The sequence below is a fragment of the Aquarana catesbeiana genome, linkage group LG02 (assembly GCF_042186555.1).
Source record: "Aquarana catesbeiana isolate 2022-GZ linkage group LG02, ASM4218655v1, whole genome shotgun sequence".
NCBI lineage: Eukaryota > Metazoa > Chordata > Amphibia > Anura > Ranidae > Aquarana > Aquarana catesbeiana.
Window position 1 is genome coordinate 429913095 of NC_133325.1, and position 15755 is coordinate 429928849.

A 15755-nucleotide genomic window follows, 5' to 3' on the forward strand; every position below is an offset into this window, starting at 1 on the left:
ATCAATTTTTTATACGGAAAGGTATTGTTTATGTCCCTTTTCCAGCTCGATAATGTAGGAGTTAGGGTTTGCATCCAGGTTCGAGCTACAACTTTCCTGGCCATAAATAAAGCTTCGTAGATGAAAGTAGCGTGGATCCAGAACGACTGGAGAGCCCATTTTATCATGTAGGAATTTAATCACTTGTACCCAATATGTTCGCAAAATGGGACATTCCCATATCAGGTGATAAAATGTGCCTGGTCCACAAGTACAGAGGGGACATGTTGGACTACATGAAGGTTGGAACCTGGCCAGCCTCTTTGGTGTCATGTATGCTTGGTGAACAATATATAGCTATGTCAATCTGTCCGAAAGTTTAGGCGACGTTGTTTTAACATTTTCTAGTATTTCGTCCCAGTCTGTGTCGCTGATATCTCCCACGTCCTTTTCCCACTCTATTTTAGCCCTTTGAATTACAGTCATTATCCCGGGGAGTCGAATGGTATAGTATAGATTTGAAATCAATTTTTGAGGTTCGGGCCCATAATTATATCTAGAACCTGAGGGTGATCCAGAGTACTGGCATTATCTCTAAATTGATAGCGCAATGCATGGCGGAGCTGCAAATATCTAAACACCAGGTGTTGTGGAATAGAGTATTCGTCTTTGAGGGATTGGAATGATTTAGGCCGCACGTCAGTCATAACCTGATGGAGGTATATAATTCCGTACTTGGCCCATATTCCCGGGTCTGGTACATTTTTAAGTTCCGGCAGGTGGTTTTTAAACCACGGGGGGGTATGGGAGTGTATATGCCCCAGTTAAAGCTTTTTTAAAGTTATTTCCCATATTTTTTGATGGTGTGTCAGCATACCCATATTGTATCGGGGAAGTCTTTTACGCATCTGCCCCCCTCTAAAAATAGCTTGTAAGAGAGATGTCAATGAATTCCTTGTATCTTCGCACACTAACACTCTGTAACTCTGCATTTCAGTTTTGTTGAAATAATACATATGAGACAATTGTGCTGCTATGTAATATTCCTGCAAGTCTGGAAGTGCGGTTCCCCCCATGGAAGTGGGATTTTTAAGAATGTGCCAGGCCAATTTATGTCTTCCGTGTCCCCAAACAAATTAATTGAGGATGGCTTCCATCTTTTTAAAGACCTTAAGGGGAATATATAGGGGTGCAAGCCAAACCATATACAGAATCTTAGGTAATAAAATCATCTTGATGATGTTTATTCATCCCATTACACCCAGAGGCAATCTGGACCAGGCTTGCGTTTTGGTTTTTACAATGGAGAACAGTGGTTCTACATTGTTATTGATATAGTCCCTCAGCTCCCTGGTGACCAATACCCCTAAATATTTAATGGTGTTTACTCTAGCTAAGGGTAGCTCCGGGTATGTGGGGGGCGGGGGGAAGTGATCTATGGGGAGTATTTGGGATTTATCCCAGTTTATGCATAGCCCTGAGAAGGTCCCCATCCTTTCAATAATTCGCAGCGCCGCCTGAAGCGATGGGCCCTGATCTGCCAAGTATAGAATAGTGTCATCCGCATATAGGCCTATTTTTTGTGTATATGTGTCAATGCGTAGCCCAACTATCTCTGGCGCCCCCGAATGGCAATGGCCAATGGTTCAGCCGCCAAGGCATAAAGAAGAGGGGAGAGAGGACACCCCTGCCTCGTGCCCCTCTCAAGGGGGAACTGTTCTGATAGCCACCCATTCACGAATACCCTTACTTTTGGTGTTTGGTATAAAATCTGAACCCATTTAATAAAATTCGGTCCAAATCCAAATTCCCTCAAGCACTCCCATAAGTATAGCCATTCTACCGAATCAAAGGCCTTGGCTGTATCCAAGGCCACCACAACTCTAGTCCTATGATTGTCGTGTTGAGCTTGGAGATTCATAAATAACCTCCTGATATTCATGGCTGTATTTTTTCCTGGCATAAAGCCAGTTTGATCAGGGTGTATTAATGAGAGAATGACCTTGTTCAAGCGAGCTGCAAGTATCTTTGCAAGTAATTTAATATCCACTTGGAGTAGGGATATGGGACGATATGACTCAGGATAATGGGGATCTTTCCCTGTCTTGGGTTTGGCAGGTGTTTTTGACCTCTGTCATGTCCTCTTGAATGTTGGAGTTGAATGGGTCTGTACACATCCGAGCTGTTGGGAGGAGGTGTGCCCTAAATCCTGCAGAAAACATTCAGGCAAGGGAGTAGAGAAGTGGGGGTCCAAATTCCCACCAGAGCAGCAGCGGTGCAGCAACTAGTGCTTACAGCCGTCGCGTATCAGAGCACTAGAGCCACACTCCTGCTGTCTGCCAGACGTCAGAGACTGGCAGCTGAATCTCAGAGTGAATAAGGTTCTTCTTAGCTCCTCTCTGGTTCCATCTATATAATACAAGGAGGGTTTTTGCTTACTCTGAATTGCCTGGTCTGGTGAGCGGGTTTCATGGGGGGAAGATCAGCACCGCAAGGGAGATCTGCACTGGGGGATATTGGTACTGGTCGGCGGAATCTGTATGGGGGGGCATCTGAACTAGTAGGAATTTTATCTTTGAGAGGGAGGTCATTTTTTGTTGTACATGTCTACTGACCTCCTGCATTATTCTCTTCTGACCCCTGTGCTCTGTGTTTTACACACTCCTGACTCCTGTGCTCTGTGCATCACACACTCCTTATCCCTGTACTCTGAGTTATGCACTTCTAACCTCATGCAGTATGTGCGTTACACACTCCTGACTCATGCACTATGTGCATTATGCTTTATTTTACAAAAGTAGTTGGTTGCTCAGTATTCAGTGACTATGTTACTAAGTTCTTCTTAAGCTGCGTGCAAAAAAAAACATATGTAATGGAAGAATGTGATTTTTACAACTTATTGTGCTAAGGTTTATACAGTATTTATCTGTTAGGCTCCTGCTTGTGGCACTGTTTTGGTAGTACAAGGACTATGCCATAATTATTATCATGTACACAGTTGGTAGGCTCAAATTTTAAGCCCCTCCCAATGTTAGCACACTTTTGTCACACCCACAGTTTACCGCGGCATGCTGCACGCACCACCTTCTTATTTCTCTCTGGGTGCTCAAGGCTGAACCCCCTCTCCAGAAAAAAAAAAATCTATGGCACTGCATTAAGGCCATGGTCAGGCAGCGACTGCCATTCAATTTATTGCTGAGTGGCTGAAACATGATTAGACTCCTGCTCTAACAAAACAAGCTATGCAAATCAAGCCCGACAGAATATTCACTTTACTAGTTACATTCTTTTTTTGTTTCTATTTTATAACCATTCACTAGGAATTTTTGGGATTGGCGTAGGGCGTAGGCCATGCTATAATTACTGCAAAGCCAAAGCAAGTGGAGAAAGCAGACAGTTACCAGTGTAAAAAGTAAATTCCTTTGTCAAAGTCTAGTGTTTGATGTGTGAGATTCCACTACTAGCTGTCCCTGTAAAGTTGTGCTAAGTGTTCACAGCTCTAGTAAAACATACATACTGAATAAGGTGCAGTTAGTATTGTTTTCCAGCATGATGCTGCATAAATAGATTGCACACTATTTTCAGCTTATCCATATATGGCACTATTATGTCGGCCTGGCCTGTCAGATAATATTTGTTGGCTGGAATAAGTTCCTGCAGGGTGATTACACTCAGCCAGCTCCATTTTAATAAAAGTATAACTGGCTCTTGAGCAAAAACAAAATTGTCTTAACCGCTTCTTGGCCTAAAATAATTTGTGTTTTTCGGGGACAATAGTAATTACAATCTTAAAGCATAAAGTGTTTTTTTTAAATTGCTTTCTTTTTTTACTTCAACTGGTTAATGGGGGATGGATATTTGTTTTTACAAAAAAGTGTTTTTGCAGTATGTTATCAGGGCCAGTTCACACCACATGCAGTCCAGTGCGTTTTTTTTCCTGCATCAAAAACGCATAGAAAGTAGGTAATATGGTTTCCAATGACACAGTTCACACCAGTGCGGTCAGTTCCAGGGCGTTCCAGTCCCAGAAAAAAAAAAGTAGAACGTGCTGCACTGGACTGTACTGGAACACAGTAAAATGTAAAAACAAGAAAAAAGCATCTGGAACGCATCTGAAACGCACTGGAATGTATCAAAAATGTGCATGCAGAACGCATCCGGAACAAATCTGGAGGACATTTTTGTGGTGTGAACTAGCCCTCAATGAGCGTCAATGTGTTTGCCATCGGTTTTTTAACTATATAGACATGTGCACACAATCCTGTTCTCATGGGAACACATGATACTGCAGGTTTGCATGCACAAATTTGTGTGCCTTTAAATTCTGACCTGGTACTGCAAATCGGGATGTACATCCACACCTTTCAGTCAGAAGTTATAGAAGTTCTCCTTGCAAGAGTCAAACATACCTTGGTAGGATGCCTTATCCATTAATGTGGAGTCTTTGGGTCTTTATTGCATAACGACACCCAAAATGCCGGGTTAGCTCCTCTGTTGTTTACCTCCAGGGCATTGCTGTAAGCTGATCTTCCTGTTTCCCCTCTCAATACTGCATTTACACCGAAGGGCAAGGTGACAAAGCAATTGATTCAACAAACTGCAATAGCATTTCAATGTGCTAAATATCAACCAGAACAGGGATAGGCAACCTTTGAGAGGTGGAGATCTACCTGAACAACATGGAATAGTTCAAAGATCACTGGGGTGGAGCACCCTTTTTTTTTAAGAAATTAACTAGCTGGGCCTTAATTAAAAGTAAGGCCTCATTTAAAGCAAGTGTTGCAGTCATTTTTAAAAATGACCCACATTGTAAGGTACGCCACTAGTGGATTATGGTTTGGATATTGATGTGTTACTATTTCTGCAGAAAATACCTTTTTTTTAGTAGTGTAGCTCGCAACTTCTGGTCCCGGCTGCCTAGGCGACTAAGTCATCAGCCCAGCCCATTGACTCCTGGGATAGCTATGTCATCAATCCCAGAAGTCTTTAGGAGTCGAATGCATGTACACAAAGCTCGCCGCAGTGTCAGTACTGTGCAGGTACAAGATCTGGAGGTGCATACTGGGTAGCCAGCTGCACAAAATCCAGGAAATGAAGCCAGGGCGGCTTTAGCTGCCCAAATCCTGCATGGCCGCAGCCAGAATCGAGGGGGACAAAAGAAAAATAATCAGTTTGTAAGTAGATACAATGGGGGATATTTACGAAAGGCAAATCCACTTTGCACTACAAGTGCAAACTACAAGTGCAAAGTGCACTTGAAATTGCACTGAAAGTGCACTTGGAAGTGCAGTCGCTGTAGATCCGAGGGGGAAATGCAAGGAAGATAAAAAACAGCATTTTAGCTTGCATATGATTGGATGATAAAATCAGCAGAGCTTCCACTCATTTCAAATCTACCCCTCAAATTTACAGCAACTGCACTTCCAAGTGCACTTTCAGTGCAATTTCAAGTGCACTTTGCACTTGTAGTTTGCACTTGTAGTGCAAAGTGGATTTGCCTTTCGTAAATAACCCCCAATGTGTACCTGGGCAACATTTTCCATGATGCTTATGAGGAATTACAACGATCTCTGCAATGCTTTTAATGCAATGTTGGCTAGGAGACTGGAACTCTGCTCTGTGTGAGGGCCATGTTTGCCAGCAGAGGATGCACTGTGTATCTGCAGGCAGGCAGTTCCATTCATATCTATTGGGATGAAGTGGCTGCATGGACACAGCTACTGCTTCCAATTTGACATTTGTATAGGTGTGTGTCCCCGACCTCATACTGTCTGTGTTTGAGTACGGATGTCAAACTGGGAGTAGCAGCTGTGTCTGTGCAGCTGCTGCATCTCAATAGACATGAATAGGACTGCCTGCATGGGGATGCACAGAACACCTGTACATCTCCTGCGGGCAAACATGGCCCTTCACATTGATGTACCCTTAGGAACTCCTGTTTGAAGGAGGCCTTAAAGAGGAAGTAAACCCTGATGGGTTTTACTTCCTCTTTTTCCCCTGCAAAGTAAAAGCATAATGGCATCGCATACTAGCCCATTATGTTGCACTTACCTGCAAAGGAAGCCAGCGATGTTCCCGCTGTGTGGAAGCGTCCATCTTCACCCCTCTTCCTTCCGGGTCCACGGACTCAGACTCTCTGACTTTCTGAAGTCACATGACGTCACTTCCGCGCATGCATCATGCCCTTTCTTTAGTGCGCATGCACCGATGACGTCGGTGCAAGCATATATGGTACAGGTAAGCTTTAATATAGGCTTACCTGTAGGTAAAAGTGGTTGTACAGGGTTTACAACCACTTTAAGACGGCAAGAAGAAAACTTAGAAAATATATTTAAAAAAAAAATGCCACTGTAAAAATATAAACGTAGCCTATCTGAAAAGTTAGCTCTACTGAGAAACTCTGCTTTCATTATTAACATTCCATTTTTTTTCATGTCTGGAGAGTAATTGGTCACTTTGAATCTGATGCAGGAGTCCATCATGCGGTCAGAACAATTGGTACTGCAGACTTGCACAACTAGCTACAGGTCTTGCTGACCTCAATACTGGCCTGGCTGTCTGCTCTGGTCCAACTGGCTGGCCAGACACTGGCCAGGATAAGTAGCAGTGGCGGCCTGCCCATTAGGGTCGCAGGGGCGCCACCCCCCCCATCCATGTGTCCAGCTCCCTAATCTACATGCAGGGTGCCAGATGCATGGATTCCAAAGAGGGTTTTTGTTTTTCTTTTTGAAGCGTGTGATTAGAGCGGCTTCAAAAAAGGGTGTGCCTCGGGGCATAGAGCACTGCGCCCAGAGCCCACCTAGTTGTGTGGCAATAGCAAATGAATATTTGCTATTGTCACACTGATTCTCCTCCCGGGCAATCAGGAAGCGGGTTGTGAGACCCGTTTCCGATTGGCCGAAAGGAGAAGCCATCCCATTAGCCTATGAGGAGGAAGGAGGGAGGAGACATACGGTCGCCGTGATGCTGAGGAGACGCATAGGAAGCTGACCGATGGAGCCGAGACACGGAGGAGACTGAGGGGGGAAGCTGCCGCCGTCTCCACTTGTCAGTCCAGGGTAAACTGGCAACCGGGGGGGGGGGTGTGGGTATGGTGCGCAGTGTTGGCTGGAGCGACGGGGGGTCCATGGTCAGGTCCAAATGCTGCCCCCCCGACTGATGGAGCACCGGCTGCCTCTGGTAAGTAGTATGTCAGGCAGTGTCCAGGGGTCAGTAGTTTGTAGGGCAGAGTACAGAGGTAAGTGGTTTGTAGGACAGTATACAGGGCTCAGTAGCTTGTAGGGCAGAGTACAGGAGTCAGCAAATTGTAGGGCAGATTATAGAGGCCAGCAGAGCAGAGAGCAGAAGACCTGGGTTAGGAAGGGCAGTTTGCAGGAGGTAAGCAGGGCATTTACAGGGTGGAGGATTGGTGATTGGCATGGCGGAGGACAGGGGGTCAACATGGCAAAGAACAGGGGTCAACAGGGCACTGTATAGGGGTCAACAGCACAATTTAGAGGGGTCAGCAGGGCAGTGTAAAGGGGTCAGTATGGCAGTGACGGGTTGTCGACCCCAGACCTAGACCCTTCAAAAAATGATAAGTAATAATAATAGCTGTCTGCTTTAGCATGCTTTAAAGTGTATGTAAACCCCAAGAATAATTTTCTCTGATTTTAACTTGCTAAATATACCATTGAAAGGGTTTTATTATATCCGATAATTGCAGTCCTAAAACACTTCCTGTTCTAGGGTGACAACTCAGCTCCTCCATAGATACAGTACAGGGAAAGAGTGATGTCATCCTATGGCAGGAAATGCATTACTAGCAGGATCATAGGGGAAAAAATAAAGAAACAAAAAGACAAAACAAAATTAACTAAAGCAGTTACCACGCATAAAAACTGGTAAGTAGTATATATTACCTTTCTGTAAGTACAAAGTACTTTATGCTTTAAAACCGGTATTAGGTTTTACACAAATAAATAAAAGCTGATCATTTATATCACCCCTGCCAGTGTTAAAGGGGTTGTAAACCTACGTGTTTTTTCACTTTAATGCATCCAATGCATTAAGGTGAAAAGACACCTGGCAGTGACCAGTGGCAGTAGCAGCCCCCCCCCCGTTTTACTTACCTGAACCCTTGAACTTGACCCACGGGGATGCGCTGTCTCTCTGCCCGGGTTCTCAGCTCTTGATTGGATAGATTGATAGCAGCGCAGCCATTGGCTTCCGCTGCTGTCAATCAAATCCAATGACCCGGGGGCGGGGCCAAGTCCTGCATTCAGCCTCTATGGATGTCAAATGCTGGACTCGGGAGCATGCCCGCAAGGTAACCCCCTTGGGAGAGCGCTTCTCCTAGGGGGCCACCTTACGTGGGGAGGAGCCGCGAGAGCCACCGGGGGACCCCAGAAGAGCAGGTTCGGGGCCACTCTGTGCAAAACGAGCTGCACAGTGGAGGTAAGTATGATATGTTTGTTATTTTAAAAAACCCTAAACTGAAGCATTCTGCTTGATAGATTGAGCTTGAGTCAGACTTGCTGGCTGGATCACTAGATGAAAATAGAAGAAAGAAAGCCTAAAAAAGGAAACTATTACAACCATCACATCTAAGAATTGGTAAACTGCTTCAGAAATCCGAAGTACTACCTGCAGATTACAGCTGCAAGGTATTGGAGGAGGGTAGAGGACCTTGGATTTCCACTATGACAGTCGGAACCAACAGAAGGGACGCTTTGCATTAAGTGTTAAGTAAAATCCCTTTCCTTTTTGTACATGTTTATGCTTATTGTATTTATCTAATTACCATTAGCAGAGATTAAGTCAGATGATGAGAGGCTTAAACCCTGAAGAAGCGGCTGTGACCGCGAAACACGTAGGACAGCACATTTAGTCTGGCTATCATTACACAGTTGATTATGTATATTGGGATGTATTGTTTCACCTGATATTAAATGTAATTTTAATGTTTTTGTAATAAAAATCATGACATTTTAGAACATTTTGTGTATTTTACAAGATTAGTTACACCACAAAGTCATCACTAAACACCCACTTCCCTCAAATTTCCTTGTTCATTTATGTATTTTTGGGTTGATGACCTTGAGGTATAGCGCTGGATTAGCCACTTTAGCCACCCCTTTCCTTAAACCTTCTTTATGTGACATTCTTTTTAAAAATAATTTTTACCTAAACCTAGGCTTTAAGGTGCCTTAGCAACTTGATGAATCTAAACTATTGTCATTGATGGTGCAAGTAACTCTCCCCTACCCTATCCAAAATGTAACAAATGTTTTGTCTGGAGTTTTTTAATTCTGCCCAAAGATCTGAAAGCTGTGCAAAATCTGCACCAGCTGAGTAAGCATTACACTGACAAGTATGTTTGCTATGCTATGCTTACTGTCAATCATACAGCTGAACAGGTATTTAAATCACTGATACTTCCATAGGTTTATTTAAAAGAGCCATTACCAGTGAAAAAACTGTAATATCAGTAGTAGATGCTTGCTTTAACACATCAGTGAAGCCCAATTTTTAAAATCCATAAGAAAAAACGAGTGCATCGCTCAGAGCAGTGGAAACACAAGGTATCTGTAATTCATAGGAGACATGTTACGGGTGCTCAGGCTGAGGCATCCTCTCAAACATCAATAGACATATAGTCAAATGAAGGGGACAGCCGGCAACTCCATAAAGCCTTAAAAATTCTTTATTGTAGCATATCAGTGAAAAAAAAAAAGTAGTGGCTAACGTGTTTCGGCGATAAGCCTTGATTAATTGTTAATTGTTAATTGGTTTAATAATTAGTCAAACAATCAATCACTATCAACATAATAGCAGGTGTTATACTAGAGAGAAGGTGGAAAAAATGCAGAAAAGATGTGGTAATGTCTACAGTATATATGTCTAAAACTGCATAAACATGCACAAGTCTACTAAAACTTATTTAAAAAATAAGTTCACCTTTTGTTCACTTTTTTTTTCTAAATTCCAGCTCCCATATACACTTTGTGTTTGTTCTATCACATAAAATCCCAATATAATACATTCACGTTTTTTAGTTGTAACATGCCAAAATGTGAAAATTTCAAGGGGTATGAATACTTTTTCAAGGCACTGTATTGTTGCTGGAGAGGATCTATTTGTGCGGGGGGGGGGGGGGTCTATTGTTGTTGGAGAGGTATATTGTTGCTGGTGGGGGAGATATTGATGCTGGGGGTGGGTCTTATGTTGCAGTGGATCAGTCATTGCTGGGAGGGATCTACTGTTGAGGGCAGGGTCTAATGTTGCTGGCTTCCGGAGGGTCTATTAATGCTGGCTGTTGGGGGTCAATTGTTGCTGAGGTGGATCTATTGTCGCTGGGGTGTCCATTGTTGCTTGGTCTATTTTAATGCCTTTCTTGTTATCATTAACAAATTCCATACAAAATACGTAGCACCACAAAATGATACTTGGTTCTGTATTCTTTAAAAGGGGTGGTAATGGGAGGTAGGTAAGGGGTGGAACCAAGGAATGGTGCTCGGAGGTGGGAAGGGGTGTCAAGGGGTGATTCGGAAGGGAGGAGTTCCTGCAGCTATTCTCTGAGAAAAAAGCCCTTGACAGGGCTATCAACAAAGCCAGTATCTAACATAAAACCTACCTGCATTTGATTTGCTGTGCCTTATGGGAGTGTGGTGGTGTTCATAATCTTCTGTCTGAGGTGAATTGAAGAAACTGTTAAGATTTGGAAGGCTTCTCTGCCAGTACTTTCGCAGCCACAAAAACTGAGGAGAAGTGAGCCCAGAAAGTCTTGCTAAAGGAGATAAACATAAGGACCGTGAATTAGTTGCTGACACAGAGCAACAGATGCAGATACTAAGCACTGATCATATTCACACTCAGCTCTTTATAATGTAAAGTAGACTCAAGCAACCTGTCACTTTCCTGAAGTTGTGGATGTATATGTCCAGGACCTGGTCAAGCAGTAGGTAGAAGAGGCGACCTTTAGCACTTCAGCAGGACAGGGACACACAAAGGGTAGGATCTTCAACCTTTGCCGCTGTAGTAGTTCACAGCCAGGAGAACACACAGTGATTATTGCTAGCGGCAATAGTCGCCGGCAATTATCGCATGAAAAATCCAACAGGCTGGTTGTACCCAAGTTGATTGATCAACTTGGGTACAATCAGTCTGCCCATGCTGTATATGGTTTGAATTTCACCCGGTCCCTGCTGAACCAGCTGAGATTCGAATCATCTATGTCCGGCTTTACTGCAAGCACAATCCCATTGACTTCAGAGGTTCCACCTGTCAGCCTTGGCAAGCAGAGTTAAATTTGCCATTGCGCGTGTACAAACCCTTCAAGCTGCCAGAAAAGGTTTTAGGGAGGTGGTAAGGCGGGCCGTATATTATGCAATTTTCTTTCCTTCAAAAGAAAATTGCTTGAATCCCCCATCAACACTGATTGTATCCCTTCCTCAGCGTTATTGTGATGGTGGGAGCTCAGGGATCCTTCCCCACTGACCAAACACAATGATCACTGCTGTCAGCTATAGCGTAAAAAAACCAACAGTACTGTACAGTACCATTGTACTGATTTGAACGATGGATGGGCACTTGTAGCATGGAGTATCGTACTTCTAGCTGTAGCCTTTCTGTATAAGGATGTGCCCAATGTGCCATCCTCTTGTTTGAGTATGTTTATATCGAGAATTGGTAATCTGAGTGGATCACACTGCATTGTGAATTTTAAATTAAATCTATTTGTGGACAGAAAATTCATAAATGCATGTAAAGTCTCGCTATTGGAGTTCCACGCCATAAAAATATCATCTACATACCTGTACCAGCATAAATGGCTGGACAGGTATACAGATATTAAAAAAAAGATAGGTGCAGCACTCAAAGTGAGTGTCCTTAGACCCTTCAGTCCTCAGATGTAACTAATGGCCATATGACGCAACGCGCAGGGAGGAGCTTAAGACATGACGCGATTGTATGCCGGGATGCGGCGACCATCTTGTTGGCAGTATTAGCCAGGAGCTGTGTGTTTCCAGCAGCAAACAAATATTTTTTATGCAGAAATGTATGTGCAATATTCCCTTGTTTTAATAATTAAACTTGTATAAGGACTACTACACCATGAGGATTCTTCCTTTATATTTTATGGGCTGATACTTATGTGGATTTAATGGTGTGACTACTGGGAACAGAGCATGGAGATTGGGACGCCTGTGTCCATCCTGTTTTATCTGCCTTACCTGATCGACTGTGGATGACCACGACCAAGGGTGTTCATTCCATTTATTGCTAATTTGACTGTTATAAGGGTCCAAAGAGGAGGGTAAGAGACAGTGTGTTTGGGTGCCGGTGGTGGTTATCTTCCCTCTCTCATTCTTCAAGTATATCCCATGAAGTGTTCGGCCATTATTTACATCTGAGGATCTAAGAACATTTCATTTTGAGCTCTGCACCTCTATTTCTTTTTATACTTGTATTGCTGTTCATCAGCATTGTGCTGGCTGCTTGAGAGACTTTTATATTTCTTTTCTTTATTGTAGGTTAATTAGCGCAGCAAGCACCCATTATTGCTATTAGGTATACAGATATGGATTCATCAGCAAACAAATCATGCTCCCAACCCCCAGGTACAGGTTGGCATACGATTGGGCACAACATGTCCCCATCGCAACCCCCTGCACCTGGAGGTAGAGGGAGCCATCAAAAGATTTATTCTGTCAATGGAAAGGGCAATCTCCAATGAAAATATACGTTAAATGGCTATTGATCATTGTTTTGATTATGGATTTTGTTAAATGGTGTTTTGGAAGAATAATGTATATCTGTGTTTCATGTAGTGCGCATCGCTTGGCATTTACCTGGGGTGTAGATAATTACAGACATACACACTTATGTATGTGTGTGGTTGGCATGGGACAGACATACACATTCTCATGTAGGAAAAGGTTCCATGCCATGGTTGTCACACTGGGAGCGGGTTGGTATTATTTACCATGTTCCGTTTACACTTGGAGGTGGAGTTGAGGTGGTGGCGCCTGGGAATCCTCTTCCTTTTTGTACTCATATTTATTAATTGCTTTAATACTATGCTAGGCTGTGGCTTGCTGTAAGACATTGTCTCTTGTGTATGCTTAATTGTATGTTGATGGTGGTAGGGATGGCAAGCACTCGGACCACAATCGCATTTTATTTTGTGTGTCTTTCAGCCTGTGGGGCCAAAGGCTGGTAGACGACAATATATCGCGCCACTGCAGCGCTCTGATTGGCCCCTGAGGCATGGCTGTAGATTGGACAGCAATGTGATTGGCCAGAATGCAGGTCTCGCCAATGCTGCCCCATGCCCGCAAATGGTGCAAGGGTGAGGAGGAGTTGTCTTTTAGCCCCCCTAGCCCTCTGATTGGAAAAACAGCATTACTAGCTTGATTAGTATACAGATGGAGTGTCTGCTAGATATACCAGTGCTGAGATGCGATGTGGATGATGTCATATTCCTCCTCACTTCGACTCCTGCAATCACTTTCTTGATTATGGTTTAAAATAGAATATAAAATGGGAGTAATGTTTTGCTCTCATTTGTGCAGGGTGTGACACGGACGCGGGACGTTTGCTAGGTATGAGGCTTGGTTGATTAGCAATAATGAGTGGCATGTTTCCCTTTGGGTACTATTACATCTGGCATACATATATACATTGACTGTATATGTTTGTTTAAGGTGGATGGCTGCTGTGTTTTGCTGTATTGTTTGTTCCTGCAAGAGGCACATATGTTCTTTTGAAAAGTGACACTATACTACTGTGATGGCAGGTAATCTTTTTTTTATACAACTTTGTTGTGATGGCAATCTGTGCCTATATATATACCTTATGACTCTTTAATTAGGTTATTATGATTATAGGTTGCTGCTAAACTTTTGTGCCCCTGGGTTTTGGATCTTGAGAAAGGATACTTTTGTGTTCCTGTCTTGATTGGGATCCTTTGTTTCCATCTAAAGTAAGTTAGGCAATATTGGCCATGGTCTTTTCTTAGAATTTTATTGAACTGTCCTTGTATGCTGATGAATCCATATTGTTTCATACCTAGGTTCTAGCGTCAAATACATTTTCCATCTATTTACACCCGTCGCCTGTTCAACTATTTAAGCATTCTATGTCATACGACATATGTTATTATAACCATCTCCAGGCTTTATTGCTCAAGCAATGCATACGTTTACACAGAGAAACACTAAATGCTATTTTATGATGTTGTATCTATTCCATGTTGTTTACTCTGCCTTCTTTTTTGGCTAGGCCACTTTGCTATCTTTGCGGTCAAGATGATGAGGTCCTCAGGAAGCTAATAGGCAAAAGGCGTCGACCTCTTGCATCACTTCTGCAAAGTTCAATGGTTTAACAGTATGGCCTCTTTGGTGTACTTTTAAATATGATGATGGCTCATTAATATGGCTAATTGCACAGGATTTTGGAACCAATGTTTTTATTTGTTTTTCTAAATGCTTTGTAGTAAAAATGTGTTTTTATAAATTCTTTGTGGTCATTCAGGTTCTTTATAGTATATTGTCTTAATGGATGTGGTACCACCACATACAGCCATATAATCTTTCTTTGTGACTCATAGAAGGAGAGTAAAAACTTGTCAGGGCTGGGCTCAGCTGTCAGTTAATTGCCAGCTCCCATCTCTCCCCACAGTTACTCAGCTGTTGTTGATATCCTGCTCTTCAGTCCTGCCTACTTAAGCCGTCCAGTCCAGAGGAGCTCTGCCTTCGCCTTGGTCAACATCACAAGAAACATCTTCTGAATTCATGGCCTTCACTTACCGTCAGAAACCATGAAATCAGACTGAGACAGAAGTACAGTTATATCACATTTGTTTAATAATAAAAGTAAAAAGAACAAACATAGTCAAAACATAGCCAAAGTTCAGTAACTGGAACAGATAGTCAGCCAAGACAGAAGTCAGGGATCAAAGAAGTGGAACAGCAAGCAGGATCTGGAGCCAGAAGGGATGTCAGCAAAGCCAGTCTTTAAACAGGAATGCAGGAAATGTTTCGTGTGATGTTGACCAACGCAAAGGCAGAGCTCCTCTGGACTGGATGGCTTAAGTAGGCAGGACTGACGAGCAGGATATCAACTACAGTTGAGTAAATGTGGAGAGAGATGGGAGCTGGCAATTAGCCGACAGCTGAGCCCAGCCCTGACAAAACTGTAATTATAATGATAAGGATGATGATGGTGAGAATGGTGATGACAGTATAGATGCTAATGAGGATGGAAGAATGATGAGGACAGGGATGGCAATGATAGTATAAACTAATGGAGAAAGTGATGATGAGGATGATGATACAGAAAATAATGACAGGGATGAGTATAATGATGGTAAGCACGATGTTGAGAGTATAGAGGATACGATAAGTATGATAACAATGATGATGTGGATGATGATAATCATGGTGATGACAGTAAAGAGGATAAAAATGAAGATGATAATAATGATGATGGTGATGACAGTAAAGAGGATTACGCTGAGGACAACTCCAATAAGCCTGCAGGAGTCTTGATCCTCCTCTCACAATAAGGTTTTTGTTTTTTTTCTAAAAATGCATTGCTCAGTCTAAAATGACTGGGCCTATTTTTTGACCCAGTCTGGGCCTGGATTGACTTTATGTCAGGGCTGGGCTCAGCCCTTCCTTCTCAAAGCTGGCCGCTCAGCTGTCGGCTAATTGCCAGCTCCCATCTCTCCACAGTGACTGATCTGTTGATAATATCCTGCTTGTCAGTCCTGCCTACTTAAGCCGTCCAGT

At 43.0% G+C, this 15755-nt stretch overlaps 1 protein-coding gene across 2 annotated transcripts in view; it reads right to left on the reverse strand.

Annotated features, from left to right (window-relative positions):
• INPP5B (inositol polyphosphate-5-phosphatase B) overlaps positions 1-15755 on the reverse strand; it is a 170192-nt gene that overhangs the window by 114829 nt on the left and 39608 nt on the right. For both annotated transcript variants that reach the window (XM_073615509.1, XM_073615512.1), the window contains one exon: positions 10595-10747. In XM_073615509.1, the coding sequence (XP_073471610.1) occupies positions 10595-10747 (153 nt within the window). The remainder of the gene's footprint in view (positions 1-10594; positions 10748-15755) is intronic.